Source organism: Schistocerca cancellata, chromosome 1 (assembly GCF_023864275.1).
Source record: "Schistocerca cancellata isolate TAMUIC-IGC-003103 chromosome 1, iqSchCanc2.1, whole genome shotgun sequence".
Classification (NCBI taxonomy): Eukaryota; Metazoa; Arthropoda; class Insecta; order Orthoptera; family Acrididae; genus Schistocerca; species Schistocerca cancellata.
Window position 1 is genome coordinate 708,804,125 of NC_064626.1, and position 27,549 is coordinate 708,831,673.

Below are 27,549 nucleotides of genomic sequence, written 5' to 3' on the forward strand. Positions count from 1 at the left end.
CATATGTCCCAGATTGATTTTTGAGGTTATTTCACGGAGTGGATTAGCACTGCCGGCCGCTGTGGCCGAGCGGTTCGAGGCGCTTCAGTCCGGAACCGCGCGACCGCTACGGTCACAGGTTCGAATCCTGCCTTGGGCAAGGATGAGTGTGATGTCCTTAGGTTAGTTAGGTTTAAGTATTTCTAAGTCTAGGGGACTGATGACCTCAGATGTTAAGTACCATAGTGCTCAGAGCCATTTGAACCATTTTTGATAAGCACTGACAACTCTCGGTCGTTAAGCTAAGGCCGTCGGCCACTGCGTTGTCCGCGGTGAGAGGTAACGTCTGAAATCTGGTATTCTCGGCACACTCTTGACACTGTGAATCTCGGAACATTGAATTCCCAAACGATTTCCGAAATGGAATGCTCCATGCATCTAGCTCCAACTACCATTCCGCGTTCATACACCATTAATTGCCGTCGTGCGGCCGTAATCATATCGGACACCTTTTCACATCATTCACTTCAATACAAATGACAGCGGTGCCAATGCACTGCTCTTTTATACCTTGTGTACGCGATGTTACCGCCATTTGTACATGTTCATACCGCTATCCCATGATTTTTGCCATCTCAGTGTATAAACCTTCGGGTTCTGCTTGCAGTGACGTTTAGGATCAAAGGTTTCAGTTAACGTCGCACAGACGATCAACGCGCCCTCCGCCGGATGCACCATAAATAATCAGGCGCTAGCGAATCTAGCCCTATAGACGTAATCCCTCATAAACGTTCCAGTTTAGGCGACTGCGTTCCAGTGGTTCACAGCGAGATCCGCACGTCCCTTACGGCCGCTGCGTCGTTCGGGCAGGTCTTTGTTAAGTAGTGGCGTAATGTTCTTCACGCGCGGTGGTGCTCCGTCATGTTGAAAAAGGAAAATTTTCCACGTGTTTTGGCAGTTACGGAAAAAGCCGGATCTCCACTATCGCCAGCCACTTGATTACTGTAACCGTCATTTCCACTTAATGGAAGTGGCCGTAAGATTTTACTCGGGAAACACCGCAAATAACTCGTAGCTTTGGATAATTCCTCTCGTGCTCGATTACGTATGTGTTTGCCGTGTTAGCAATAACGCCGCACGGACTGGCACCTGGTGAAACGGAGAACGCAAAATGTCTTTTTCTGCTTTGTTATCGCCACCTCGACCCCATACGCATTGGGCAATAAAAGAGCCAGCGAGCTAGACCGCTACAGGCAGCCACATGGGCCGCAAACTTGCAGCTGTCGGGAAAGGTAAATTTTTAGTTTCTACGTGACAGATTTAGTCTTGATATATCTTGTAAAATTCTTTGCTGCCCTCCTCAGGTGCTGGGTCGGTCTGTCTCTCTCTGTCACAGTGCAGCACTGCTCACATCTTTCTCAAAATTCCTTCACAGCTTTAACGCATATTTATATACACCATATTTCTGACCTCTTTAGTTCACAGAGTTTTGTTGTATATGAATATGAAACAGATTGCTTCAAATGGTTCAAATGGCTCTGAGCACTATGGGACTTAACTTTTGAGGTCATCAGTCCCCTAGAACTTAGAACTACTTAAACCTAACTAACCTAAGGACATCACACACATCCATGCCCGAGGCAGGATTCGAACCTGCGACCGTAGCGGTCGCGCGGTTCCAGACTGAAGCGCATAGAACAGCTCGGCCACTCTGGCCGGCAGATTGCTTCATTCTGCAAGTAATGACTATGAGGTCTGATCAAAAAGTTTCCGTTCGGAGGCCGTACAGTCCCATCATCGGTGTGGCAATCACGCAAAATCACCGTGAGCATTGAAGCAATCATCCGCCCGACGCACCAGGTTGAAGATAAGACACTGGGTCCTGCTGCGCGAAGAAGTTTGTTACTGCATGCTGCACATCCTGATCCGACAGGAATCGTCAAGCCTTAAAGTTCGTTTTTAAGGGACCGAAGGCGTGATAATCTCATGGGGAGAGATCAGGACTACAGGGTGGGTGCTCGAGTGTTTCCACATTAGATTGTGTAAGTGTGGGTATGACATTAGCGATGTAGCAACTTGCATTATCATGAAGTAGCAGCACCCCTTGACGCACTACTGCACAACGGTGGCTTTCGGCAAGCGTGAGGCCCCATACATGTTCTTCATCCTCCGATGGATGCCTACCGGCGTTTGTTCTTCAGCAACCAAGAAAAGAATAACAGCGCGTTGGTTCCATTTGGACGCATTTGGTAATAAGATTGCCATAGTTCACTTTTCCGCAATTAATGCACGCGCGTCGGAAAGACACGAATGCCGCACTAATCCCTCGCCTACATGTCGGTGATTATATATCCGCATCGTAACCGCGCTGCGTTGCACGTACGCTGCAGCAATGCCCTCAAACAGACACTTCTTGTTCGCCCCCTTCCCGTTTTTACCTACTAGATTCGGCGTTATTTTTATTCAGCTATCGAGCCATCGAGAAATGAAGTTTCCCGTGGGCATCAGTTAATTCTTTTGTGTTCGTTTGCCTCGGGGATGCTATTATATCGCCATTGCTAGACTCACAGATCGCTATCAAGCGTCCTTCGTCACCAGATGACTCTTGGTTTACCTCACTGAGTTGTGGACTTCCACACACGTCACGCTCCTTCGTGTTGCATATTATTACTGCAGACCTACTCCACATACACATGGGAGTGCAAGGTGAGGATAGCGGTACCTGCTACCTCGAGCATTTCTCGAATTACTGCTTGGTTGTGAAGCGAGCAGTACCACAAGGTGAGACAACGTGCTCGTCTGTTGAAATGAATTGATGATACTGTCTACCAGGTCCTGTGCGGCAGCTGCTGTTAGTCCCGTTGGTGATGATTATGTTTCAGGGATCTATCTCGGTCGTTACAGCTCCCTGTTGCAAAGGACGCAGAATGGACCAGTGTAAATCGAAATCTCATAGCGGATCGTCAGTTGGAAGGAGAGAACGAAGGCGAAAAACTTGTTAGTTTCTAAAACAGCAATTCCTTTTAGCTCGTTTCAGTTCATTACGAAGTTGCAGCTAAAGTATGTGCTAACTTCCATGTCAATACGCTGGCGGTACCACGTGGATTCTTTGATATCCTTCAAGCGATTAGTCGTTTGTTATTTCTACTTTTCGCAACACTAAATACACTTGTGTAATCTTAACATAACTGATAACTAAATTGGAATTTTTAAATAATATCCCGTTGATGTTCAGTTGAGCAGCGTTGCTCCAAGAAAAGCAACGATGTCGAAATTTCTGCAGATATTTTAAATTTAAAACTTTGATTACAGTGGTATGTGTTTGGTTAATAATATGGAACAATGTTAGGACTGATGTTTTATACCAGCAGTCATGTGCATCTGCGCTGCGTATTTTTCTTGAAAGCTTCACATTTGAGCATTACGCACTGACTGTTTACGAACGGTAATAGAGATGTTACAGGTGTTTTACATCTTCTGATGTGCACAGATTAATGCAGAATTGTTCTTCAATCGACTTTATATTTCTATATTATAACAAATCTAATTGCACATAAATGAGACCTGTGCCTTATAGATATTACAAATACATCATCCATAGAACTATAATATTTTTTTTTATTTTTATTTTTTTTTTTTTTTTTTTTTTTTTTTTTTTTTTTTTTTGTCATCAGTCTACTGACTGGTTTGATGTGGCCCGCCACGAATTCCTTTCCTGCGCTAACCTCTTCATCTCAGAGTAGCACTTGCAACCTACGTCCTCAATTATTTGCTTGACGTATTCCAATCTCTGTCTTCCTGTACAGTTTTTGCCCTCTACAGCTCCCTCTAGTACCATGGAAGTCATTCCCTCATGTCTTAGCAGACGTCCTATCATCCTGTCCCTTCTCCTTATCAGTGTTTTCCTCATATTCCTTTCCTCTCCGATTCTGCGTAGAACCTCCTCATTCCTTACCTTATCAGTCCACCTAATTTTCAACATTCGTCTATAGCACCACATCTCAAATGCTTCGATTCTCTTCTGTTCCGGTTTTCCCACAGTCCATGTTTCACTACCATACAATGCTGTACTCCAGACGTACATCCTCAGAAATTTCTTCCTCAAATTAAGGCCGGTATTTGATATTAGTAGACTTCTCTTGGCCAGAAATGCCTTTTTTGCCATAGCGAGTCTGCTTTTGATGTCCTCCTTGCTCCGTCCGTCATTGGTTATTTTACTGCCTAGGTAGCAGAATTCCTTAACTTCATTGACTTCGTGACTATCAATCCTGATGTTAAGTTTCTCGCTGTTCTCATTTCTACTACTTCTCATTACCTTCGTCTTTCTCCGATTTACTCTCAAACCATACTGTGTACTCATTATACTGTTCATTCCGTTCAGCAGATTATTTAATTCTTCTTCACTTTCACTCAGGATAGCAATGTCATCAGCGAATCGTATCATTGATATCCTTTCACCTTGTATTTTAATTCCACTCCTGAACCTCTCTTTTATTTCCATCATTGCTTCCTCGATGCACAGATTGAAGAGTAGGGGCGAAAGACTACAGCCTTGTCTTACACCCTTCTTAATACGAGCACTTCGTTCTTGATCGTCCACTCTTATTATTCCCTCTTGGTTGTTGTACATATTGTATATGACCCGTCTCTCCCTATAGCTTACCCCTACTTTTTTCAGAATCTCGAACAGCTTGCACGATTTTATATTGTCGAACGCTTTTTCCAGGTCGACAAATCCTATGAAAGTGTCTTGATTTTTCTTTAGCCTTGCTTCCATTATTAGCCGTAACGTCAGAATTGCCTCTCTCGTCCCTTTACTTTCCCTAAAGCCAAACTGATCGTCACCTAGCGCATTTTCAATTTTCTTTTCCATTCTTCTGTATATTATTCTTGTAAGCAGCTTCGATGCATTAGCTGTTAAGCTGATAGTGCGATAATTCTCGCACTTGTCAGCTCTTGCCGTCTTCGGAATTGTGTGGATGATGCTTTTCCGAAAGTCAGATGGTATATCGCCAGACTCATATATTCTACACACCAACGTGAATAGTCGTTTTGTTGCCACTTCCCCCAATGATTTTAGAAATTCTGATGGAATGTTATCTATCCCTTCTGCCTTATTTGACCGTAAGTCCTCCAAAGCTCTTTTAAATTCCGATTCTAATACTGGATCCCCTATCTCTTCTAAATCGACTCCTGTTTCTTCTTCTATCACATCAGACAAATCTTCACCCTCATAGAGGCTTCCAATGTATTCTTTCCACCTATCTGCTCTCTCCTCTGCATTTGACAGTGGAATTCCCGTTGCACTCTTAATGTTACCACCGTTGCTTTTAATGTCACAAAAGGTTATTTTGACTTTCGTGTATGCTGAGTCTGTCCTTCCGACAATCATATCTTTTTCGATGTCTTCACATTTTTCCTGCAGCCATTTCGTCTTAGCTTCCCTGCACTTCCTATTTATTTCATTCCTCAGCGACTTGTATTTCTGTATTCCTGATTTTCCCGGAACATGTTTGTACTTCCTCCTTTCATCAATCAACTGAAGTATTTCTTCTGTTACCCATGGTTTCTTCGCAGCTACCTTCTTTGTACCTATGTTTTCCTTCCCAACTTCTGTGATGGCCCTTTTTAGAGATGTCCATTCCTCTTCAACTGTACTGCCAATTGCGCTATTCCTTATTGCTGTATGTACAGCGTTAGAGAACTTCAAACGTATCTCGTCATTCCTTAGTACCTCCGTGTCCCACTTCTTTGCGTATTGATTCTTCCTGACTAATGTCTTGAACTTCAGCCTACTCTTCATGACTACTATATTGTGATCTGAGTCTATATCTGCTCCTGGGTACGCCTTACAATCCAGTATCTGATTTCGGAATCTCTGTCTGACCATGATGTAATCTAATTGAAATCTTCCCGTATCTCCCGGCCTTTTCCAAGTATACCTCCTTGTCTTGTGATTCTTGAACAGGGTATTCGCTATTACTAGCTGAAACTTGTTACAGAACTCAAGTAGTCTTTCTCCTCTTTCATTACTTGTCCCAAGCCCATATTCTCCTGTAGCATTTTCTTCTACTCCTTCCCCTACAACTGCATTCCAATCGCCCATGACTATTAGATTTGCGTCCCCCTTTACATACTGCATTACCCTTTTAATATCCTCATACACTTTCTCTATCTGTTCATCTTCAGCTTGCGACGTCGGCATGTATACGTGAACTATCGTTGTCGGTGTTGGTCTGCTGTCGATTCTGATTAGAACAACCCGGTCACTCAACTGTTCACAGTAACACACCCTCTGTCCTACCTTCCTGTTCATAACGAATCCTACGCCTGTTATACGATTTTCTGCTGCTGTTGATATTACCCGATACTCATCTGACCAGAAATCCTTGTCTTCCTTCCACTTCACTTCACTGACCCCTATTATATCTAGATTGAGCCTTTGCATTTCCCTTTTCAGATTTTCTATTTTCCCTACGACGTTCAAGCTTCTGACATTCCACGCCCCGACTCGTAGAACGTTATCCTTTCGTAGATTATTCAATCTTTTTCTCATGGTAACCTCCCATTTGGCAGTCCCCTCCCGGAGATCCGAATGGGGAACTATTCCGGAATCTTTTGCCAATGGATAGATCATCATGACACTTCTTCAGTTACAGGCCAGATGTTCTGTGGATACACGTTACGTGTCTTTAATGCAGTGGTTTCCATTGCCTTCTGCATCCTCATGTCGTTGATCATTGCTGATTCTTCCGCCTTTAGGGACAATTTCCCACCCCTAGGACAAGAGAGTGCTCCTCCGCCCTCTTTGACAAGGCCGTTGGCAGAATGAGGCTGACTTCTTATGCCGGAAGTCTAGGCAGTGGCGGGGATCGAACCCGGAACCGAAGACGTTTTGATTATGAATCAAAGACGCTACCCGTAGACCACGGTGACCCACTTCATCTACTACATATAAATTCTGAATTATTATTATTATTATTATTATTATTATTATTATTATTATTATTCACTTAAGGGCCCAATAGTATCACGCGAGGTGCAATCCACGAATGTCACTTTTAATGGTTAGCCTTCCTTTGCGTCCAGATCTGTTTCCTCCTTTCAGAAAGAAGTTTCTTTCTTTCATCAGAGCACGATGTTCCAGTCCGTTTTCTAATTTCTCTCCGACCAACTTTCCAAGCAAATACCTTTTGCCTGAATGTTTTTCTGTCTGTAACGTCTGCCTGAGTTATACCGGCTACTTTAAGATCCTCCTATTTGTTTTATCAACCTGCTGGGTGCGATTCTTGTAAAGTACCCGTAAAATTTAAGTCTTCGTTTTCTCGTGTCACCATGTATGACTGTGTAATCTTCTATATCCTCATGACTTCTCAGTCTGTAAGTTTCTCCATGAGTAATTTTGGGGCCTAATATTTTCCTAATAATCTTTCTTTCTTTCTTTTGAATACCTTCACTATCCTTCTTTCTATTCAAAATTAAAGTTTCTGCTCCATAAAGACATTAATGTTTTGTTACAGTTCTGTAATGCCCAAGTTTACTGAATTTAGAAAGTGATGTATAATTATAAATTTTTTGTGTTAATCTGAATGCAGTTTTCGTTTTTTGACAGCGATCTTCGTTTGCACATTTTTCCTGACCGTTTCCGTGTATGATTTCCCCCAAGTATTTAAACTGAGAAACTCTTTTTATTTTTACATATTTTGTGTTCAAAAACTTTTGTGCTTGTTTGATTCATGTCATATATTTCGTTTTTTCGAATGTTATTTGTAGTCCTACTTTTTCCGCAACTTTTGCAAGAATTTTAATTTGTTTTTGAACTGTTGTAATATCCCTGGTTAAAATTGCCATTATATAAATGAAATAATAATACATTATGAAAATGAACACACTAAGATCGTCGTGATGGCAGTCTAGACACTTTTATTATTCCAAGATGTAATGTAACATGGCAATTTTATAACAGGTTGCATAAGGTACATCGAATTTTGTAATTTTGTATAAACCGTGATATGAATTGTAGCCTCCCTCGACCCTCCTTATTATCTTTACTTTTCCTCCTCAGATCAGATAACGGGAGCCATTTGGAACAGTAAAATTTTCTACACTGCAAACGCGGCGTACGAAATGTGTTAATTTTCAACCATTCCGACCGTCCCACAGCACAGTATGTGTACCTTGCAAAACAATAAGTAATATTATTATTTATTTTGGAAAAAAAACAGACTCTGTTCTATATACAAGAAGTAAAATTAAATTGGTTCATCAGCATATGAAATAGTGTCGGGGAAGATGGCCTTTTGCTACGTTCGTGGTTAACTTCGTGAATTCTTTGTTCATAATTTCATTCAGAATTACATCTTGTTACAATTTGTTGCTGCAAATGAGCATTTACGCGTTTCAGGAGGTTCAGCAGGTGTGTTTATGGCACAATTTTGTGTTATTCGTGTATATTCCTGTTGCTGTGAACCGTGTCTCTTTTCAAATAGTAATTGTTAAGCTTTTATAGAACGACGCGGAAATTATATATTAAATAAATCATTAAAAACATACGAGGGCGTACTGAAAAGCAATGCCCCCATTTTTTAATATGAAACTTCTTAAAGCATATTAAATAAAACAAATGTTATTAACATTGTGCATCTTTGTTCTTCATATCTTCATATTTATTTCTGAACGTAGTCACCATGGCGACAAACACTTTTCTCCCAACGAAAGAACAGTTTGTTTATACCGTCACTATAGAATGTTTTATTTTGTTGACGTAGCCACAACCTCACCTCTACCTGCACCTATCAATCACTATCGAAGTGATGTCCTCGATAATGTTGTTTGAGTTTTGGAAACGGGTGAGAAGCGGATGGGGCCAGGTCGGAACTGTATGGAGGATGATGAACGACAGTCAACCCGAGGTGTCGGACTGTTGCTGACGTCGCAGTGCTTGTGTGTGGTCTGACATTTTCATGCTGAAGGCGACGGTGTTTCGTGTGTTGACGAACTTTTTGAATTTGAAAGTCAATTACAGCATGCTGTTTCTCACGCACCGACATATTTACGTTATGCATCCCCGTGCTACACGCCACAATTCTGGGTTGCAAATATGTAGACATCAAGAATGAAAATGTAGGATGTTAGTAAAGTTGCTTTTATTTACAAAGCCTTAAGAGTTTTTACATAAAAAATTCGGTGGCTTCACTTGTCAGCACGCCATCGCAGTAATTGTGTATTAAGGCATTCTTATTTGTATTCAGCAAATTGCTACATAGATAGCGCTTCGTCGAGTACACATCGCATAAAAATCCATACAGAAACATATCCACACATGAAATTCACACTTCGAGTTCTATTTCATCTGTCGATTGTTTAGTCAACCGCCCTATTGATTACAGATATGTATTACTGTTAGTTGGAAGGCTGTCACAAGCCTATAAGTGACAGCAGCCGCAATATACGTCGAGAAATAAAATATAATATCGTTTCACTCCACTTGTGTTGCTCTTTCGGGTAGAACATACGACGGCGCATTCATTACCACCCGTGCACGTAGAAATGACTAGCCATTACAAATAAATTAATCGGGTAATTGAAAACAACGTGGAATACTTTAAAACGAGATGATATTGTTTCGTACTTGCAAAATGAATGTGCTTTACATACCACAAGAACTTTCAAAAAATTTCTCCTATACAGCAGCTCCGGTACAAGCTGGGTATCCATGTAAAACACAAGAAGTATTATCTTTTGGTAAATGCAATGATTTTTTTTTCAGGCTGTGCTAGCTACAGTGTGTGTGTGTTTCTATAAAAGATATAAAAGTCTATGCTCCGTTTCATGACGTTTCAGTCTCTCTCTCTCTCTCTCTCTCTCTCTCTCTCTCCTCTCTCTGCTAGACGCTGCCAAATTTCTTTACTCACAGTCAACTATCTAGAGTTTTTACTCTCCTTTGTAAATTGTTTGTGATACTGACTGCGAGCATTGTATATTTCTACATTTGAACGAAACATAAGGAAAGAAAAAAAATCGCTGTATATATCACATTACATACTCATAAAGAAGACACTAAAAATACAAAGAATCGAAGGGTAACGTCAGTGTCACTCACATATTCTCCCGTATACGAGAAACTTTTGTAGAATGTAAAACTCGCTCACGTGCAGTGGACTAGATTTCATTCTATAATTTAGCAGGATTTCTGTAGATTTCAGTAGTTCCCATCAGTTTCATTAGTGGAAATCCCTCCCAAGTGGTTTTTGGGAAGCGCTGATACATTGATGCCTATTTTAGACTCCGGTGAGCTCGTTGTGTCGGGGTTTGCTTCTGTGCCTCAAGACTGCCACATACGGACATGCATATAACTTATGAGAACGCTCGCCTGTTGACAAGTCAGTGGCGTCACTGTTCGAGTATTGATGTAGACAGGTGACTGACGCAGGCTGTTTTCCTTGTGTGTTGCAGCAAGACTGCCCCAACGGCCGCCTGACGCCGGCTAAGTTCGTCGACATGTACAAGATGTTCTTCCCGAGCGGCAACGCCGAGGAGTTCTGCGACCATGTCTTCCGGACATTCGACATGGACAAGAACGGCTACATCGACTTCAAGGTCAGTATCGCTGCAAGGCCGCGCGAATTTCCGGCGGCGCGTAACCATAGAGGTCTTCTCGCGGTTGCCGCGGCAACGGTATTATTGCGAAAGGCAATTATCATCCCTCACTCACGGTACCGGGCTAACGACATTAACAGTGTGCCGTAGCGTACCCGTTCGGTGACACCGCTCTGTGCTAAAATGAATAAGCGCATTATTAATACCCATTGGAAAAATAATTGCTTATCGACGCCAGTGCTGGCCAGTTAATTGAAATTTGATTTCGTAGATGATTTAATTTGTTCTTTTCCGCTTATCGACGCCTGTTGTAAGCTAAACAGATCATTTTTTGTTGTCTCACTGACGTTTTTTGAAATAGATTTACGCTCAGTATAACAGTTTTGGTTTACTTGTCATTTTATACATTTCTTTCTTCAGAGTTTATTTTTCTCTCATAAACGTAATTCTTGTGAAACTGAGGTACGATGTCAGTACAGTGAATATATATTCGGCAGGTAGGAGGCTCAAATCCTCAGACGGGCATCCTGATTTAGATTTTCGATGGTTTCCTGAAATGAGTTAGGCTAGTACGATAAAGGTAATTGACAAAGTTATTTAATTAGCTATCTGTAGTGTTTTCATCTTTCCTCTCACAGTTCGTTAAAACTAGTGGTGCAACTTGGGCAAGACAACAGCAACATTTCCAACAAAGTAACTGTTCAACATGCTTTTCCTTTCAAGCATTTCGTCCACCATGTCGTCGAACATATCTATTTAATGACAAACACACACGAGAGAATTGAAGGAAAACAAACGGCAGTGGACTGCATGACTCATATCTTCAGTATTCAGCTCAGATGTTAAGTCCCATAGCGCTCAGAGGCATTTGAACCATTTTTAAGTTAACGGTGATGTGAAAGGACAAAGGCCTCAAAGTGGAAAATTTGGGTTGTAAGATGAAAGACAGAATTTTACAGTGCAGCCCAGTGTCAGCTAAATTTGATCGAACATATACTTGTCTGTACATTACCATGGCAAATGTGCATTCTAAAGCCGCCCACGCTCTTCGTTCCTGGCGCTCTTAAAGGTATTATGCAACATTCATTCTTGTTACACCCCGCTGCCCCTTTCCAAGCTGCCCACGCTTTCAGATGTTGCTCTCTCTCTCTCTCTCTCTCTCTCTCTCTCTCTCTCTCCCCTCCATGTAACTCACAGTTGTGTATTTTTGTATGTTCATGAAGTATAAGTTTGTCGGAGATTCTAGTTTACAGTGATTCAGGTTGGATAAGGGATATAAAAAGATACATTTCATGTGATGAAACTCTCCCAGACGTCGCCGAAGGTTGAGCCACAAGCTATTCCCTGGCAAGTGCAGACCCTGCGAAAACCATGAGTTGAGTACGAGTCTCGGTTCAGTTCACTGTTGTGATCTGTCATTAAGTTTTTGTAACAGCTTACAGTACATTTCAGGGTGCAAGACTAATTTCCAAAATTGGGAAGGCTTTTCAATACAGACTCACTCTCCCTTTTTTCACAATGAGCTCCTTTACCCTTAGTGCATTTCCACATCCGTCCACACCACTCATCAAACCCTTTTCCCAAATACTTTGTCAGCTGTGAGTGTGCCTCCTCACTGTCTTAGCCCACACAAAATTTCATTCACATAAAATGACCGCGGTTTCGTCAGCCTCTTCTCTTACTGAAACAAGACGTAGTCACATACAACAAGATCAAAGAAACAGGAAGTATTATAAGAACTTTGAAGTGTACTGCAGCTGAATAAGCAACTAGCGGATTTTGAACGGTGTTATTAAGTGCGTCTTTCACTTGAGGCAGGCGTTGTTTCGCCAACCGTTTCCTAAAAACTGATGTTTGAGAGCCGATCACCAGGCAGTACCACTTTTTCCTGACGAAAAATTTATCACTGTGCCCCCAACAAACTGGATTTCCGTACTGTGGTACTGTACTCGTCAAACACCTATTTCTTTGTCAGAACATTGAAGTGATCAGCCATGTGTTATCGCCTATAACAACGTTATTCTCGTACAGGTACGTGGTATCTTATAATCTTGTGAAAATGTCATTGCATCACAAGACACAGTACGTCGCTTGTTAATTTGTCCGAGTGTTCAAACCCTGTATTTCTGCAATGTGCTCTTCCATGACATCGTCAACTACAATAACAAACAAGCCTGAGAATTTCCGTATCTGGTTATGAGAGTAAAAGCTGTCGTCTTGTGGAAATCGTTATTGTACTGAAACATTATTTTCGGAGATGAACGGAAGAGGTTGGCATAAGAGGGGTCCTCATCGAGACTGAAGTAAGCCACAGAAGTTTTCTGGACTAACTGAATGTGATAGAGTGATGCAGACATTTTCACGAAGCAATAACCCACAGCCAGATCACGAATAGACTGTACTTCACAATTTCTCATCATTGTTACGTTTTTCTCTGCAGTATTTTCTGATACTCCAAAACAGACAAAAGGTGCCATAGCTCCTGGCTACAGTACTTGTATGGATAGGTCTGAAAATACACATAAAACTGTGGCGACTTGCCAGTTAGATTCTTATAATACACAACGTTCGCAGTACCGCTTGTATCCCAGAACTGAAATTTATTTTGCAGCATATGAACTGCGATATGAAACTGGAAACACATTGAATCTGGACTATGACACAAGGCTGAATACCTCGCTGGCTGAGAATGGCTTTGTTGCCGCCCATATAGTGAAAGCGTGCCTTATGAGTACTGTGCACCTGTCTGGTTGGAAAGTGTACATGTGAAGATGGTAGACACAAAACTTAACGACACAATGCCCTATATTACTGGTTCCATCAAATCAACCCCATGCCACTGGTTACCTGTACTGAGTGACATCCCTCCACCTCACTTAAGGCGGAAACAAACTCTAGTGGGAGAGGCCAAGCAAATCTCTGCATCACCCTGTCTACCACTGCACCAGGAATTCTGTCATCCGTCACAGCAGCGATTGTGATCAAGAAAATCAGCAAGTGTTACTGCAGGACAACCCATCGCGGATGGTTTTGATCTAAATGAAAGCTGGAAGCATGAATTGACAGCAAAAACATTGGGAACAAGAGCCCATTACCTTGATCCCACAAGGAAGCCAAAAGGTTTTGACCTACCGAGGAACCTCTGGTGCCGCCTCAACAGGTTAAGGACTGGACATGGTTGTTGTAGCTACTTCAGGTACAAATGGGGCTGGATCAGTTCACCAATGTGTGAATGTAATCAAGAAGAGCAGACAATTGAACATTTAGTCCAACACCGTCCGCTTCATTCATACCCTGGAATTCCCGACGACTTGTTCACTTTCGCACCCAGCTTAATTAATTGGTTGAAAAACACGGACTTTAAGGTTTAATCTTGCCTTATATCATATATAGTATAAAATCACTTGCCTTGTATCAACTGTATATTGTATAAAATCACCATACGATTAAATTAAATTAAATGACATTCTCTTCCACATAACTCAAACGTAATGTCAGAATCTTGTACATAATCAGTAGGAGCGATTTCCCAATTTCGTATAGTTTAGCGATTGCTGTACATTCACACCAGTAATAAACTGGCGGGAAAAAACTAGTACACCCTTTCAGACGTTTCCCATTCGTTCAGGGTTTGTTGTTGGAACAATGCGCATGGATTACGTGAAAAGATTACATTTACAGATCAATAGGTCGTACAGATGGCGAATACTGTCCTGGGGTACATTGTGCCACTCCTGCTCGACCTGTTCACGTAGTCGCACCAGTCACTCCTCGTCCCATCTTATCCCACACGTGCCCGATCGGAGACAAGTCCAGAGATCGTGGTTGCCAGGGAAGTTGCTGCACATCTTGCAGAGCACGTTGAGTTTCACGGGCAGTGTGTGGGCGCGCGTTATCTTGTTGGAACAACACATCACCTTCCTGTTGCAAGAACGGATCTAATAAGAGTCTGTATTTACCGAGCGCTGGTTAGCTTCGCCTCCATAAACACCAAAGGTGAACGAGAGTCGTAGCTTATCGTACCCCAGACCAGAAAGCCTGGGGTGTGGCCAGTGTGTCATGAGCGAATGGACTCTATGAGACAGCGGTCACCAGGTGTACGTCGTACGCGCAAACCATCACTTGCGTGCAGGCAGAATCCGCTTTCATCGCTGAAGACCACAGAGCGCCATTCAATCTTCCAAGTGATCCTCTGACGGCACCAGTTGAGCCGTGCTCGTGAATGCTGTGGCGTGAGTGGCAGACGGGCTAGAGGTATGCGTGTCCGTAGTCCCAGTGCTAATAACCCATTCGCAACGTTTCGTGTCCACACGTCTGGGCTCACAAGCCCTCTTACCTGCGCTGTGTTAGATGTACCATCTGCCACTGCTGCCCTTACAATACGACGGTTCTGGCGGGCGTCTGTGCTCGTCTAGAACCTCTTCTACGAATTTGAGAACGTCGGTCAAAAATCGACGTTGTATTTCCAGGTGTACTAATTTTTTTCCGGCAGTTTATTGAAACCGAACACGTTGCTTGTGTCTTTCACTTTCAGTGACCTATATTGTCAGAATATTGTCATGAGTAATAATCCTTCGACAAACTTTTATTGGCAGCTGTTCTGTGAGGAGAATGAATACAGAAAGAGAGATGTCGCAAAGAGATACTGACAGACAAATATTGTCTATCCGGTGTGCGTCTCAATTGCTAACCATTCACGGATTTGCTGTTGGTGGTCTGTATTTACGCACCATTGCAGTGTGTTGAGGAACAACAACGCGCAGCCTTCACGCCGCGTCGTCCTTGCCAACCGACTACATTTTCAGCAATAATTTTGTGTTGGTTCCGGCAAAAACAGTTACAACGAAAGAAGTTGAAGCGAGTAACTTAGGTTTAATCTTCTATAGCCACGATTTGGGAACGTGAATGCAGGTAACGTTTAATATTTTCTGTAAAAAATAAATGGAAACGTGGAAAATTTTCATGGGCACCTCCTCATCTGTCAGCAGGTGTCAGTTGATGCTTGGAAATAAAGAGAGACATTAGGGTTTAACGTCTCGTCGACAACGAGGTCATTAGAGCTGGAGCGGAAGCTAGGGTTAGGGTAGAATCTGGATAGAAATTCGCCGCGTCCTTAAAAGGAACAAGTATGGAAAATTATGGAAAATCTAAATCAGGGTGTCCGCACTTGGATTTGGACCGTCGTCGTCCCGAATGCGAGTGTAATGTGTTAGTCACTGCACCACGACGCTCGGAGATGCCTACAAAGAGGTTGAGTTAGTGCACGGTAGCCGTCCTTCAGTACATGCTTATTCTCCGCCCACTCGCCGGAAGGCGCAGTTCCCCGTCACGAAATTACAGCCTGGCTGCGGTAGGGAAATAACCACAGCCGAACACGGCAAGCGAATACCTACGCTACCCTTTTACGTTTGTCTTCGCCTGCATTAGGATGTTTCAGTTTCAGGCATGCAGCATAAATCGTGATGCGCTGCCTTGCCCCACGATAGGACGAGGAAAATGCAAAGTTGTACTGCCATTACCTTCTTGGATGACGTAACTTCGCTCGCTCTAGAGAATCAGTTCTAAACGGCCGCTGTCGGACCTTCATACATTATTTCGCCTGCACTTACTGGTACAGGAAAGGTTTGTTTCGACCAGTCGTTTTGCTGTGCGAATGCCTGATTATGGTGCTCTTCCCAGAGGCCACTCGCACTAAACTGCTGTTCATTTGTGGTTATTGGCCCTGTTAAGGAGGGGTCAACACTTCGTTTATCTGGAAGCAATGATTCATACTTGTGATGCTTCTGGAGAGCGAATTCTTAGTGGACACTCGAGTAACATCATAGAGAATGCACTGTTGCTGCTAATGCAAATACTACGAGTATTTAACAGCACTCAATCAATGGAATTCCTTTTTAATGATTACATCAGCCGTCTCATGGTCACAAAAGAAACATTTTCTTTCTGTCTCTTATGTCCACAAAGCATTTCGTATTTTCCAGATATTATCTAAAGCCTGTTGTATTAATCTCAGTATGCTTAAACTAACATTAAAAAGCAGTTTTTGAAGACTTAACGAGTTCCCTGTGTACAACGTTCCCTATGCGAAACAACTTACAATGCCGTAACACCTCCTTTCCGTGTTATTGATGATTACAATGTCTGTGTTTATACAGTGTCTGTACCTCTATATTACAATTGTTTTTCAGTCAAGCTTGTATGTCTGAAGGAGCAGGCACTGTTCGTTACGACTACAGATGTTGTAAATATTGCGAACTGGATTCGCATTTTGCGAATACGTATTGACGTCAGCTGTCTGTGACACATGAAAATTTATGCCATACCGAGACTCCGACAGAGATTCCTCACATATCGTGAGCGGTCGCCTTAACAAATTCGACTATCCGGGCACACCTCTAGGACCAGCGCAAACCTACGTATTCGCAGAATGCGAATCCATTTCGTAATGCACGGATGGAAAAAATATCGCAACACCGAAAAATAATTAATGTAGACTAATGATCACATAACTAATGAGGAGGTGTTGAATAGGATTGGGGAGAAGAGAAGTTTGTGGCACAGCTTGACCGGAAGAAGGGATCGGTTTGTAGGACATGTTCTGAGGCATCAAGGGATCACCAACTTAGTATTGGAGGGCAGCGTGGAGGGTAAAAATCGTAGAGGGAGACCAAGAGATGAATACACCAAGCAGATTCAGAAGGATGTAGGTTGCAGTAGATACTGGGAGATGAAGCAGATTGCACAGGATAGAGCAGCATGGAGAGCTGCATCAAACAAGTCTCAGGACTGAAGACCACAACAACAATGAAATTTCGGGAATACATTTGTCTAGGTAACATATATAAATGATTAACACAGCAAGATCGCAGATATGCCATTGCAGAAGTGAAATTGTGGTATATTAAAAACCGGTGTAACCGGTGCCAGCGTGCATGCTTTGTTTTGTACAGGTTCCGGATGTCAGTTTGTGGGATGGATTTCCATGCCTGTTGCACTTGGTCGGTCAATACAGGGGCGGTTAATGTTGTTTGTGGATGACGCTGTAGTTGTCGTCCGGTGATGTCCCCATACGTGCTCGATTCGAGACAGATATGGTGATCGAGCAGGCCGAGACAACAAATTCAAATGGCTCCAAGCACTATATGCCTTAACATCTGAGGTCATCAGTCTCCTTGACTTACAAGTACTTAAACCTAACTAACCTAAGGACATCACACACATCCATGCCCGAGGCAGGATTCGAATCTGCGACCGTAGCAGCAGCGCGGTTCCGGAAGGAAGCGCCTAGAACCGCTCGGTCACAGCGGCCGGCGCCAAGGCAACATATCGAAAGTCCGTAAAGCATGATGGGGGGGGTTACAACAGCGGTAGGTAGTCGAGAGTTACACTGCTGGAAAACACCCCGCGGAATTCTGTTCATGAATGGCAGGACAAAAGGGTCGATGCACCAGGCTGACGTACAAAGTTGTAGAGTGCGTGGGATAACCACGGGAGTGCACCCCAGAGCATAACTCCAGGTGTAGGTTCACTGCACCTAACACGCAGACAGGTTGGTTGCATGCTCTCAACTTTCCTCCTGCTAACCAACACGAGGCCATTACTGGCACCGAGTATGAACCAGCTTTCATCAGAAAACACAACGGACATTCACCCTGCCTTCCACTGAGCTCTCGCTTGACGCAAGTGAACTCGCAAATGGTGGTGTTTTTGGGTCAGTGGGATGTATACTACTGAGTGTCTGTCTGGGAGCTGTACTTGAACTAACCGATTTGTAACATTTCGTTGTGTCACTGTGGTGCTAACTGCTGCTCGTGCTGCTGCAGATGCAGTACGATGCGCCAGAGCCATACGCCAAATACGACGGTCTTCTCTTCCGGTTGTGCCACTTGGCCATCCCTGACAGTAGTGCCACGTGGCTATCCGGAGCCCGGTCTTCTTGCGACCGTATATACTTCGTGACTGCCGCTGCCTGCAGTCGTGTTCAGTGGCTGTATTCGTGCCAAATCTTTCTGCAGTATCGTAGAAGGAACATCCAGTTTCTCATAGTCCTATAATACGATTTGACTAACATCAACTCACCACGTCCAATCTCAAAGGTGACTAATTCTGAGGTCCGTTACAGCGTGTACTTAAAGCAAATGTGATATGCATCCTCGTAGTGCGCTACTACATCTAAATCTACATGGCAACTGTGGAAACTACACTTGAGTGCCTGGCAGAGGGTTCATGGAACCACCTTCACAATAATTCTTTGTTATTCCACTCTTGAAAAGCACTCGGAAAAAACGAGCATCTATTTTCGTGCGAGTTCTGATTTCCCTCATTTGATTATGATGTTCGTTTCTTCGTATGTAGGTCGGCGTCAACAAAATATTTTCGTATTCAGAGGAGAAAATGATTGAAATTTTCTGAGAAGATCCCGCTGCAACTAGAAACGCCATTGTTTTAATTATGTGCACCCCACATCCTCTATCATGTCCGTGATAATCTCTCCGCTATTTCTCGGTAATACAAAACGTGCTGCCCTTCTCTGAACTTTCTCGATGTACTCCGTTAATCCCATGTGTTAAGGATCCCAGACCGCGCAGCAGTACTCCAGAAGAGGACGGACAATCATTCCGTAGGCACTCTCTTTAGCAGATCTGTCGCATGTTCAAAGTGTTCTGCCAGAGAAATTCAGTATTTGTTTCACCTTCTCCACAGAATTTTCTGTCTCATCTCTCCAATTTAAGCTGTTCGTAATTGTAATTCCTAGGTATTTAGTCGAATTTACGACCTTTATATTTAGCTGATTTATCGTGTAACCGAAGTTCAACGGATTCCTTCTGACATTCACGTGGATGACCTCACACGTTTCATTATTTAGGATCAGATGCCAATTTCCGCACTGTACAGACATCTCATCTAAATCGTTTTACTCTTCGTTTTGATCTTGTGATAACTTTACTGGATGATAAACGACAATATCACCTGCAAACAACTTAAAACGAATGCTGAGATTGTCTTCTAAATTGTTTATATAGATAAGGAAAAACAGAGCCTGTAACACTACCTTGGGGAACGCCAGAAATCACTTCTATTTTACTCGATGTCTTTTCGCTAATTCCTACGAACTGTGGCCCCTCTGACAGAAAATCGCAGAACTGTCGCATAACTGAGACGATATTCCACGACCACGCAATTTGATTACAAGCCGCTTGTGGAGTGTGGTGTCAAAAGCCTTCTGGAATTCTATAAGTACGGAACCAGTTTGAAAACTTTGGTCGACAGCACTCAACACTTCGTGTGAGTAAAGATCTAGAACTTTCAGAAGAACGATGTTTTAATTTACAATGTTTGAACACAATTATGTTCCTAAATCATGCTGGATATCGACGTTAATGATATGGATCTGTAATTTAATGGATTACTCCTGTTGCCGTTTTTCATTATTGGTGTGACCTGTGCAGCTTTCCAGTTTTATGATACGGACCTTTCGTCGAGCGAGCGGTTGTATATGATTGTTAAGTACGGAGCTATTGCATCAACGCATTCTGAAAGGGACCTGATTGGTATACAGTCTGGACCAGAAGACTTGCTTTTATTAAGTAATTTACGTTGCTTGAGTACTCAGAGGATATCTACTTCCAATATTTCGTCGAGCGAGCGGTTGTATATGCTTGTTAAGTACGGAGCTACAGCGTCATCATGTTCTGAAAGGGACCTAATTGGTATACAGTCTCGACTGGAAGTCTTGCCTTTATTAAGTGATTTACGTTGCTTCACTACTCCGAGAATATCCACTTCAATATTACTCATGTTTGCAATTGTTATTGACTCAAATTCTGGAATATTTACTTCGTCTTTTTTGGTGAAGGAATTTCGGAAGGCTGTGTATAGTAACTCTGCCTCAGGAGCACTATCATCGATGGTATTTCCATTGCTATCACGCAGAGAAGGCATCGTGTATGTGTTGCCCCTGGCACACTTAACATACAGTCAGAATCTCTTTGGATTTTCTGCCAGGTTTTGAGACAAAATTTCGTTGTGGAAACTGCTTTAAGCATCTGGCATTGACGTCTGCGCTACATTTAGAGCTTCTGTAAAAGATCGCCAATTTTGCGTTCGTTAAAATTTGGCATGGCTTTTTTTGTTGTCTCTGCAACAGTGTTCTGATCTGTTTTGTGTAGTTAGGGGAATCAGCTCCATAGTTTGTTAATTAATTTGTTACAAATCTCTCAATTGCTGTCAGTACTATTTCTTTGAATTCAAGCCACATCTGGTGTGCATGGACACTGTTAATTTGGAAGGAGAGGAGATTGTCTCACAGGAATGCATCAAGCGAATTTTTATCTGCTTTTTTGAATAGATATATTATTCCTTTATTTTTGTTGGGTTTGAGAATTATGGTATTCAGTCTCGCTATGACAACCGTGTGTTCACTAATCCCTGTGTCTGTTTTAATGCTCATTATCTCAGAATTATTTGTTGATAAGAAGTGAAGTGTGTTTTCCCTACCATTTACTATTCCAATGGCTTCTTGAACTAATTGTTGGAAATGAGTTTCAGAGAATGCGTGAAGCACAATTTCGAATGATGTTTTAAGCGTACCCCCGGATTTAGATAAGTATTTTCGCAAATATATCGAGGGAAAATTGAAGTCACCAGCAACTATAATTGTATGAGTCGGGTACGTGTTTTAAATTAGACTCAGGTTTTCTTTCAGCAGTTGTATCATCTGAGTTGAGAGGTCAGTAATTATTATTTTATTCTGGTTGCCAATAATGATCTTTATCCATACTAACTTATAGAAACTACATACTTCGATTTCGCTACAAGATAAACTACTTCTAACAGCAAAAACACGCCACCGCCAACTGTATTTAGCCTGTCCTTTCTGAACATCGTTAGGTCTTCGCAAAAATTTCGGATGAGCTTATGTCTGGCCTTAGCCAGCTTTGAGTTCCTACAATATTTGAACACGTATTAGCGCTTGGAGCTCTGGTACTTTCGCAACACAGCAACGACAATTTACAACTGTTATACCAACGGTTCCTAGATCTACGTTCTTCCTGTGTTCGACCTGCACTGTTTGAGACTTTCAGCCCTTCTCTGTTACCCCAAGGCCTTCTAACCTAAAAACCAGACCATGCCACACAGCCCTCGCTACTCATGTACTGCCTCCTGTGTTTAATGGACTCGCGATCTATTTAGTGGAACCCGAAACCCCATCAGTCTTGGCACAAGTCGAGGAATCTGCGCTTACACGGTCGCAGAGCCGTCTGACCCTCGTTATTCAGACCCTCCCCTCAGCTCTGTACTAGAGGCCCTGAATCGGTCTTGTCGACTATGCTGCAAAAGGAGAGCTCTCATCTCGCAAGCAAGATTGGCAGCCTCTGTCATTTCAGATAGCCGCTCGAATCGAGAGAGAATATCTTCCGATCCAAAGCGACTACCGACATGAGCCACCACCTACATTTGGCTGCACCCTGTGCTCTTTGGCGTCCGGAAAGACCCGTTCCACGCCTGGAATGATTCCACCTGGTATGCACGCGGAGTGCACATTGGCTTTCTTCTTCTCCTTGGCAACCATGTCCCTAAGGGTCCCCATAACGCGCCCAGCACTGGAGCTCCCAATACCAATAATCCCACCCTCTGTGCCGGCCGGGGTGGCCGAGCCGTTCTAGGCGCTTCAGTCTGGAACCACGTGACCTCTACGGTCGCAGGTTCGAATCTTGTCTCGGCCCTGGATGTGTGTGAAGTCCTTAGGTTAGTTAGGTTCAAGTATTTCAAAGTTCTAGGGGACTGATGACCTCAGATGTCAAAGTCCCATAGTGCTCAGAGCCATTTGAACCATTTGAGGCACCCTCTGTTCCAGTCTGAGAGGATTCTCCTGAAACAGGACAAGCTACTGCATCTGGCCGAGGGGCACTGTGAGCCACAGATAGCATGTGGAACATGTTTGTCAGACCAACCAGGGAGGCATTACGTGCGGCCCCTCAGGAAGTCTTTCGCAGCCTGCCGCACCTAGAGGCGACCTCCAGCTCGACCATGGGTGAAGGCTCCACCTCAATTCGAGTAGTAACGTGTCTGGCCCCGGTGCGGACCTATCTATCGCCGGACTCGTAGGTCGTGCTGGACGTTCCTTGGAACCCCACAGCCGGTGCACAACAGTGATACCCATCTATTACAGCTTCAAGCTGTGTAACCGAAGCCAACACAGCCTGGAGCCGAGTGCGAAGTTTCACCAACTCAGCTTGCATCAGCAATCACAGTTCCTGTCCATGCTAAAGACAGTGGAACACTACACTACACATACAGACAAACGACTATCGACACGCGCTACGAAACACTACTGCAGACACTGAAGAAAACCCAAGAACTGTTACTACTAAATTTGATTAACACGCGGAGACTCAAAAAATACAGTAACAAAGCACACACGTGAGACTAAATAATTCGCTCCTGGTTATGAATTTCTAAAATGTCACAAAATCGGTTACTTTCCGAGGCACAAGAAAACACGGGAATTGTGTCTATTAAATATTAAAATTATCACGTAGAAATTCAAAAACTAATCTACCAATCACACGATGAAACTTTATAATTCGATCCTGGTTAGAAACCCGTTAAATGTCACAATATGGTTACTTCCCTGTTGCTTCTCTGTGTTGGCTGGCGGCTGAAGCCTGCACCTCTCTTATGCGGCTGGCTTGAAATTTGAATATACATCGTCTTTCAGATGTAGAAACACGCCTGCCAATTTTCCTTTATGTCGCACAACACCTTCTTGGTGATGCGATTCTTTTCCGTCAGTGTATTTACAACAGATGTAATCACAAAAAAACAGTGTCTGTTCCTTCAGGCATGCAAGTATATCTGAAGAACATTATAATGTAAATATACGGACATAGTAATTATCAGTGATATAATTATATGCCTGTACATTCTGAAATGACGATAAAAAATATTTGCCTCCACCTGTGCAGGAATCACGAAACTTGTGAGCATAAGGTTTGAAATCCGGATTCGAGTTCTAGCCTGACGCAAAAATTTTGATGTATCACAAGCAACAGACGTAAATACGTATTCGGAAAATGGTAAATCATTTCTCAGTACTTCCTTTGCGGCTTCGTATCCAATGGTGCTGCATTTTCATAAGAACGTCTTCATGCCTTTCTCGTGACCCTTGTCTTGACAGACTTCGGTGGTTTCCATACTCATCTTCTTTTCTTCTCGTCTCTGTTCCTATTAATTCTTACTAAAATGTCTGCCTCGTTTGTAATCCAATATGCCGCTATTTCCGTGCTTTGCACTCGCGCACTTCTCACGACCCAGAGTCTTCTGTCCACCTTCGACGATAAACGGTTCGCTCCAGACGACGTCTGAACGCGTTTATGCCAGTGCTAATGCAGCTCTGTCTACTACTTTTAAATAAAGATTTCCATAGTTTATCCTTTATGCGAATAAAACAAATGCATGTCCGATGTGGTCGTTTTGAAAAAGATAATGCAAATCGCATGAGTGTCTCAGAATGGTAAATTCTGCTTCTAGAATCCTTTACACCTCTCTTCTTCATTATCTATTAAAAAGAAAGCCTGCTGCTGTCGTACAGAAAAATACGGAAGGAAAACTGTCGTGCCTTTCAACTCCACGTGGAGAATTCCTTGAACCTGCCAGCACCCGTAGTACACAGTGTGAATGAAGCTTTTTTGTACCACACACTTTGACAGACCATCAGACAGGATGTGAGACACTGTGGAAAGAAGTGTCCCAAAAAATTCGGTAGAAAGAATGAAGGGAGAATGACTGTACTTTTCAAAGAATCTTCTCCGAATTTGTCTATAAACGATTTTGGAAAACTACGAAAAAACTACATCTGGTTAGCTGGACGCCGATTTGAACCACCGTTCCCCCGACTGCGAGTCCATTGTTGCTTGGTTTCACATCACATCTTACGCTAAGAAGTCACCACATATCGACTCACACAGCATTTAGAGAGAAACTGAGGAGTGTGATGGCAGAATTTAAATATTATTAACAGTGTTTTCATTTAGCGTATCTTTCCCAACTTCGATAACAGGAGTGAAAAAAAGGGAGCTATAAATATAATAGGAATAGTTACTTTACAGACAGCAAATATTCTGGAACAGTTAACATAATTGAAAACAAGATGTACAAGCTTACCAATCTAACGATTGTTGTTTATAGGTTGCGCCCAATTTCGTTATACGTTAACTTCAGTTAAAAACAGTGTCCTGTCAGTGAGTATCTGTGAGCTTTCTGTCTCTGTAGATTCACGATGAATAATTGAACAGTGTATTGACTGCTATTTCGAGATTCGTTTGGCTTTATGTAACGCTACAAGAATGATTCAGCGGCTTCGGAAGATAATTGCTAGCACAGCCGTGAGAAAAATGTCTCGAAGGTGGCGTAAACTGCACATAAGTCGTAACTAACAGTCATTGAAGGCCAGCCAAGGTCATATGATTCCAGCCAAGGTCATATGATTCTGACGACACAGCTGTAAGAGTGCGATTCATTATTCTGTACAACTCTGTAGGAACCCCAAATTAATTATAAGAGGAACGGTTCAGTGCAGTCCCGCAAGAAATCAGAATACGTACACTCAAGCGTAGCATACACCTGTTATAAGCCCGACATAAGTAGCCTTTGAAACCCGAAAATCATGACACAAACATCGTGATTATTTCCGGGTATATACTGGTTATTTTCCTGCACCATTTTGTGCCTTAGTAATTATTTTTTTTTGTATGTGTCGTCGGCTCGCATGTTCGAGGCAGTAATACTCACCAGTGCAAGTCACATTTACAACAGAGGACCAGTCATACGCCTCACGACTAATTGGTGCCTGTCCCCACTGTAATCTAAATAAATACATGTAGCGTACTTCTGGAGGAACAGAAGATATTTTCGTACGTCAAGACTATACGGTTTAGCGAATTGTGTCTTACACTAACGACAGTACGAGTTACCTTTCGAGAAGCCCTATACAGGAAAATACGATACGAATGCTACGCCATTGGTGACAGACTGAAATTGTGCTGTGGTCGACGATTCGTACACAGACGTGGAATGGTCTGAGTTGCTGAGTAGTGCTACACGTCCCGCCGCGAGGCTTCAGTAACTACTCCATAGTGTGTACTCGGTATATCCTGTTGCAGTATTGTTACCGAATGAGAGGGCACAAACTAATGAGAAGTTGCAGCATTAGAAAATTGCAGCGAAATGCAGGAAGATCTGCAGCGGATAGGCACTTGGTGCAGGGAGTGGTAACTGACCCCTAACATAGACAAATGTAATGTATTGCGAATACATAGAAAGAAGGATCATTTGTTGTATGATTATATGATAGCGGAACAAACACTGGTAGCAGTTACTTCTGTAAAATATCTGGGAGTATGCATACGGAACGATTTGAAGTGGAATGATCATACAAAATTTATTGTTGGCAAGGCGGGTGCTAGGTTGAGAGTCACTGGCAGAGTCCTTAGAAAATGTAGTCCATCAACAACGGAGGTGGCTTACAAAACACTCGTTCGACCTATACTTGAGTATTGCTCATCAGTGTGGGATCCGTACCGGATCGGGTTGACAGAAGAGATAGAGAAGATCCAAAGAAGAGCGGCGCGTTTCGTCACAGGGTTATTTGATAAGCGTGATAGCGTTACGGAGATGTTTAGCAAACTCAAGTGGCAGACTCTGCAAGAGGGACGCTCTGCATCACGGTGTAGCTTGCTGTCCAGGTTTCGAGAGGGTGCGTTTCTGGATGAGGTATCGAATATATTGCTTCCTCCTACTTATACCTCCCGAGGAGATCACGAATGTAATATTAGAGAGATTCGAGCGCGCATGGAGGCTTTCCGGCAGTTGTTGTTCCCGCGAATCATACGCGACTGGAACAGGAAAGGGAGGCAATGACAGTGGCACGTAAAGTGCCCTCCGCCACACACCGTTGGGTGGCTTGCGGAGTATAAATTTAGATGTAGATGAGGAGATTAAAAATGAATTTTTCTGGGAAGCACGAAAGCGACGTGCCAGTAAATACAAGACCAGGCCTCGAAATGTTGAGAGAGCGTGTTAGATCTGGTAAACGCTGGACTGGTACTGTACTTAATCACATACGCTGTGGACTACAAAAAAATGGTTCAAATGGCTCTGACCACTATGGGACTTAACATATGAGGTCATCAGTCCCCTAGAACTTAGAACTACTTAAACCTAACTAACCTAAGGACATCACACACATCCATGCCCGAGGCAGGATTCGAACCAGCGATCGTAGCGGTCTCGCGGTTCCAGACTGAAGCGCCTAGAACCGCTCGGCCACACTGGCCGGCGCTGTGGACTACACTGTAAGTAGATTTATGTAGGTCAGTGCTAGGCAGTCGGTCGTAATTTGGACTGAGACATCACCAGCAATCTGCACGGGTGTTAAAAGTGAAAGGGAAAACAATGAGATGAAGAGCCGAGTAGTGTGTTGAGGCGATTACTGCCGGACGGTCTGCAGCGCATTGCAGTATCTCTGGCGGCCGTCGCGAAGCGAGGCTGCGGCGACGCTTTCTCGTAAGGAGGCGCTCCTGACGCAGAGTGGCCGCGGTAGCCCTTATTCATGCCATGTGCGCCGCCTTTTAGCCGTACGTAGGCTGTAGAGGTGCGCGCTGCGGCGGCTGGCAGGCGGCCAGACGGCCAGACGCGTTAACGGCCGCCACGCAGACCGACTCGGCTCGAACTGAGATGTGGCAGGCAGGCCTCGTTTCACTTCGCTGCTCGGCGCCATCCGCGTCGCACGAGAAGTAATGCTGCTGCACGCCGGAGCGGGGCTTACCGGTGACTATATAGGCCACTGTCGGCGCCGTTTGTCTTTCCGACAGAGGCCGAGCTGCCGTCTGCTTGGGAACTCGCCAGCCTGCTCCACAAAGGAAGTCCGCCTCCTTAGGCCAGTATTACACTATCAGATTTCTTTGTCCA

General features: G+C 43.3%; 1 protein-coding gene across 1 annotated transcript in view; it reads left to right on the forward strand.

Annotated features, from left to right (window-relative positions):
* LOC126184753 (neuronal calcium sensor 2) overlaps window positions 1-27,549 on the forward strand; it is a 347,004-nt gene that overhangs the window by 205,189 nt on the left and 114,266 nt on the right. Inside the window, exon 3 of the mRNA XM_049927296.1 lies at window positions 10,435-10,578. Coding sequence (XP_049783253.1) covers window positions 10,435-10,578 — 144 coding nt within the window. The remainder of the gene's footprint in view (window positions 1-10,434; window positions 10,579-27,549) is intronic.